Below are 5,802 nucleotides of genomic sequence, written 5' to 3' on the forward strand. Positions count from 1 at the left end.
TTCCCACAGCATTCTACCTTTCCTATCGATTTTGGAGTAGCCCCATTCGTGATGATTTGCGTTAAAATCCGTCACTATGAGCAGAGGGCATGATTTTGCTGTCCTCAACGCTTTCTTAAATGTCGCCTCAAACTGTGCCTTTTTGGGACGAGGGGGGCTATAAACGTTAAGGACGAATATGCTTCCCCTATTGTTTTTGCCGGTGAGAATTTCTACGAGTACGGCCTCCACTTCATCCCTACTTGCGTCATGTTCAATTGCCGCAATGTTATTCTTGACTAGGGTGGCTACTCTAGATTTGTCCCCTCTTCCACTGTCGAATGTGCGATACCCTGAAATTTTGACTGGGGGTTTTCCTGTTTCTTGTAACGCCACAGCAAGCGGCGGCTCTCCTTGATTTAGAATGTGCTGTTGCAGCAATGCTTTTTTCTTTTTGAAGCCCCTGCAGTTCCACTGCCAAATTATGGTCCCTGTCCTGTCCATGATGAGTGAGAGAACGGGGCTTCCGGCCTCGAGGGAGGCTTCGGATCGGGATGAGCTCTTTCTTCGCCTCCTAGCACGGTCAGAAGTGAGTTCATTTGATTTGTTATAGCCTGGACTTTCTTATCTATGATATCGCTTAGTTTGCTTAGTATGCTTTCCTCGTGTTCCTTGAGGCGTGCTTCTAGTTCGCTCTCGTTAATGTTTTTGTACATCTTTTTGTTTCTCTCGGGTTGAGCCGTCTCATGATCCTCTGCCTTCCTCTTTGCGGTGCCTACCGTATCTACCTCCATGCTACCCTCGTGCTGCGCCTGTGGGGCTGCTATTCTCTGCACAGGGGTAAGCGGTCTTCTTTGCGCCGCCTGCGTAGCTCGCACTGTAGTGTTGGTTAGCTGCCCAACTTGCTCTTTGAGTTGGTTTACTGTTACCGTTAGAGTTTTAATTATTTCTTTTAGATGGCGATATTCCTCATCTCTCTTTTCTATCTCTTTTTAAACATATGGGCCTGTTCCTCTAATTCTGGTGTCTTATCATGGGAGACCGCGCTTGCGAAGCTGACAGGCATACCAGAGTGGGTCCTCTTTTCTCCTGGTTCCCACAGGTCCGGCCAGTGGGTCTGGTTGTCTCTGGGTGGCGGCTTGGGTGCACTTGTGTCCCTGGACTCGGATCGTTGTTTTTTGGCCGCAGGTGGAAGCATGACCTTCGTTGGAGGTCTGCCTCTGCCCGTGGTCGCTCCTCTCTTGTCTTGTTCGGCCCTAGCCTCGGCCTGGGCCGCGTCGCGTTGTTTAACCCAGTGAGGCTTCCTGTACAGTTTCCTGTAGGTCGGGTCCCCTAACTGATGCTTTTTCCCGCAGAGAAGACACTTCGGTTCACAGGCATGCTCCTCTAGCTGATTTCTTAGCCCGCAGCCTCGGCAGCGGGTGCTGGTTGGATCTGGGCAGATGTCTTGCCTGCGCCCAATCTTGCCGCATGCGTAGCACAAGTCGTACTTTTTCTTATATAGGTTCTTCAGTCAATGGAATACATTGACTGAAGAATTTTACGGCCCTTGGTACTTGCAGTTCTTTGAAGTTAATGATGACTGTTTCGGACGTCCTTCCTAGTCTTCTTACTGCCGTATACGTTGGGTTCCGTGGGTTGTCCAACGCCTTGTGTATTTGTTCTTCCGTCAACTGCAGATTAATCCCGTAGATGACGCCTTTGCCCCCCTCGGGCATCGCCGGGTTGCCAGTCATTTCGACATCTTCTTCTCCTACTCGGATGTTCTTGATTTTGGCGAAAGCCTCTGCCCTTTCCTTGTCCGGGGTTGATATTAGGATCGGGTTTGATATTAGGATCGTCTGGTTGTTTTTGTTGAAGACAATGTCCTCTTCTGCCATGGGGGATAGACCGGCCGCCTCCAGTATAGCGTCTTCAGCAAAAACCCCCAGCTTCTTTATGTTATTGATTCCTCCCGCTGGTCGTAGGACAATCTTCTCTGTTCCCGATGGTAGGCGAACTTGCAGCTTGTCGACCATCCTCTCTGCCATGGCTTTGTTTTTCTTCAGGTTTAGTGTTTTTCGTTCCCTTCTTCTTGCTAATACTTCTGCCACTTTTTTCCTCTGGGACGTATCTGCCGCCTATGGAGCGGCACCAGCCCCCTTGGTCTTTCCCTTTATCGTCGAAAGCGCCGACGTCCATCATTTCATCATCCTCTTTGCCAGCATGGGGAACACTTTTTTCTTCTTGATTTGCAGCCGATAACGTTGACTGTTCGTCACTTCCGGTAGTTGCCGCGGCTGATACGGCTCCGTTTCTTCTTTCTGCTGGCGTCTCCGCCGATGCTGCAACCGCTGCCCGTGGTTGTGTCATGTTTGGGCCGGCGCAGCAGCTCTGCGAGCTGCTATGCCGTTGCGTTCTCTCGGTACTTCTCTCTTCTGCCGGCGTCTCCGCAGACGCTACAACCGTTGCCCGTGGGGCCTCCATGCTTAAATTCTTCGACAGCAAGCGGCCTCGGGTAGGGCCCGCGAGGACGCGGTCGGCTCCCTAGGCTTAGATCGGCGAAGCGTCCGTTAGGCTTAGCTACTCCACGAGCGACGCGGGTCTTGAGAAGCCAAAAAATGGCGAATAAGAGGTCCACTTGCCCAAAATATGTGTCGCCGTGGTCCTTGCTTGTTCCGCCACTTGATTCAGAGAACAAATCCGGGTGAAAACTTCGAAAAGCTGCCAAAAAAGTCGAACAAACGCGGAGCTCATGTGAAATGCGTCCGCTCTCTTCGGCTGCATTCAGCGCCCTCCTCACGTTATCCTCATAGGCCTCCCAGAGAGGCTTAACGCTGTGGATGGCGTACGCCACGCCATCTATGCGGACGACATTACCATCTGGTCGTCCCGGGGCAACCTAGGGCAGATGGAGGAGGCCCTCCAAGAGGCCGCCTCGGTAGTAGAAAACTACGCTCGGGAATGTGGTCTAGAGTGCGCTCCGAATAAATCAGAACTTTTGCACATTGCAAACCATAAAGACCCACAACAATACATACACATTTACGTAAACGGCATTCCGGTACCAGAGGTGAGCACACTTCGGGTATTGGGATTGCAAATCGATAACCGGGGTAACAATGTCACAGCCCTGAAGAAATTGAAGTCCACCTGCGAACAAATTAGTAGTATGACTGGCAGGATATCCGGCAAGCACGGTGGGCTTCTTGAAAAAGAAACCTTTCGCCTGGTTCAGGCGCTCGTCATTAGTCGTGTGGTGTACGTGGCGCCCTACCTTAAGCTGAGGAAGAGCGACCGTGGCACGCTCGACTCGATAATTCGGGCGGCGGTAAAAAAAGGCTCTAGCACTCCCGGCCAGAGCGTCTACAGAGTGCCTGCTCCAACTTGGGATCCATAATATAATAGCCAGGGCAACATTTATACAAAATAACTATGGCAGTAAGACAGGCACATATTACGTGGGTGCAGCGGGTCCCACCGAGGATGGCATCTGCACCATTGCTGTTGTGCACGAAGGTAGGCAGGTGAACGGGCTCTCAGTAAAAACTAACGACGCGCTAATGTTGGAGGAAGTGGCGATTGCACTGGCCGCCACCCACTGCGACACAGCCTACGTAATGTCGGACTCGCAACAGGCCTGCCGAAATTACATGCAGGGTAGGATAGCGCCACTCGCCCGCTGAATATTATTGGCACATACGAAAAATTCAGATTCAGCTACTAGTAAAAAACAGGTTATATGGGTGCCCGGTCACCAGGAGGTGGAGGGGAACGAGACCGCTCATGCGGCTGCCGGAGCGTTCCTTCCCCGGGGTTCCACTCAATCCTCCAGTTCTACAGAGACAACCATACCGATCCCGCTCATAACTTATGCGGACATTACAAATTATTTACGCCTCTGCCGGAGGGCATTCCCGGAACCCGCCAAAGCTCTCGACAGATCTGAGGAGTGCCAGCTTAGACGACTCCAAACCGGGTGTTTTCTAAATCCAGCCATTCTAAAACACATGGACCCGACATTCACGAGTAGGTGCAAATTCTGCGGGCAGTATGCTGACCTATACCACATGGTGTGGGCCTGCTAGCAAAATACAAAATAAAAGCAATAAAACAGCGAACTAGGGAGGGCTAGGAGGCGGCCTGCCCAGCTCGGACCTGAAGGCCCAGCGTGTCCTAGTCCAGAGAGCTCGGGCAGCGGCGGCGGCGAATGGCATCCCGGAATAGGGTCTGCCACTCAGCTCCACAACAAAACGCACCTCCCTTCCCAAATCATATCATCATAAATAAATGTTTTCTCCTCCTCCTCTCAGCGCAGAAAGTAAGACAGGTTGGGACCGACGCAGAGACAAACATAACGGAACCACACAGCACAGTGCAGTTCTGCGATAGACATCGTTGTGCACTTTAGGACTGCAGACATAAATAGACAGTGCAGTAAAAACACGTGCCCGCCAACACTCGCAGACACAACGTGGTCCCGGTGGTAATGGGTGCCTCCCGCGGCGAATACCGAGCCGCGGCCCCGTACCACTCGTACATCCACGTGGAGGACTTCGCGTCGCCCAAGGAGCTGGCCGAGTACCTGCTGCTGCTCAGCCGGAACCGGACGCTGTACAACGAGTACTTCCGGTGGAAGGGCACCGGGGAGTTCGTAAACACCTACTTCTGGTGCCGCCTGTGCGCCATGTTGCACGCACCACCGCGTCCACACAGGCGCAGCTCCGAGGACGTGTACCAGTGGTGGAACGCAGGGGCCTGCAGACCGGTGGACAGGTGACACTCAATCGGCGCCTTAAAAATGTCAACGAGACCTGTACTATAGACTACCACCCACCCTAATGGCTCCTTGCCACTGCTTGCCTACCCTCCGGCCTCTGCCGCTATTCCATCAAGAAATTTGACATATCGGAACTAGCCTCCCTATGTCATTGGCCTTCTTCACTATTTCACCAAGAATAGGGCGATACTACAACTAGCTTGCGTACACGACACGACCCATGGCCTAAAGCAATTTTCATCTGCCTTCTTATTCTGTGATATTGTTTAAACACTTATTCCGTTTTTCAATTTTCGGCTGTGCTGAGTGACATTATTAAACGTCCTGTCTTTTCTTTTTTTTCTGCATCTTGTCTGGGCGTTACCGCCCGCTCTTCAAATGTTGTATTTTTGGTTGTTTTTTCTTAGACAATTCTTACATGAGTAGAACCTTTACGTATACGCTTGACTATATTCAACTCTAAAGGGTACAAATGCGAATACACTTCCATAAATAAGCATAGGAATACATGTAACTGACCATGCTTCGCAGGTCGCTATGATGCACTAAAGGCTGCACTTGTTTTTCTCACAATATGCAGGGAAAGTAAAGGGTGAAAAACAGGTGTTCAGGAGTCGCCAGCTTTAATTCAAACTATACATTTTCAGCTCCTCGTATGTTTTTCTCCTGTGACATAAGCTAGCAGCTCGCGATGCAAAAGACCCGAAGTTGATCTACTTGCCCAACTGCTCACGCGTTCTTGTCCACTCGGCAATCACTTTCTCGCATGCTAATACACAAAGTCTTCTCGAGCTGCGAACACAGGTGGCTTTGCAGTAGCTGTCGCTTCGACTTGGACAGCTGCTCTCACGGCACCGTTGGCTTACTGACAAGCGCAGCTGCAGGAGCAGTAGCGCTTTCAGTATTTCTGACAGCCACGGACATCGCGAACTCCCGCGAGGAGATATCATAAATCGGGCTGTGCGTGAATGAAATATAGTAGCACGAAAGAATATATCCGCGAGGTCACTAAAGGAAGCGGAGACCGACTACCGAGTGAAGTGGGCGGTGCATGCACAACCGCC

General features: G+C 51.3%; 1 protein-coding gene across 1 annotated transcript in view; it reads left to right on the plus strand.

The window, feature by feature from the left end:
* Positions 1-4,738, plus strand: part of LOC146193915 (glycoprotein 3-alpha-L-fucosyltransferase A-like) — a 24,567-nt gene extending 19,829 nt beyond the window's left edge. Inside the window, exon 5 of the mRNA XM_084600654.1 lies at positions 4,426-4,738. Coding sequence (XP_084456780.1) covers positions 4,426-4,738 — 313 coding nt within the window. The remainder of the gene's footprint in view (positions 1-4,425) is intronic.
* The last annotated feature ends 1,064 nt before the right edge of the window (positions 4,739-5,802 follow it).

Source organism: Amblyomma maculatum, chromosome 4 (assembly GCF_055883805.1).
Source record: "Amblyomma maculatum isolate TAMU_Amacu chromosome 4, ASM5588380v1, whole genome shotgun sequence".
Taxonomy (NCBI): domain Eukaryota; kingdom Metazoa; phylum Arthropoda; class Arachnida; order Ixodida; family Ixodidae; genus Amblyomma; species Amblyomma maculatum.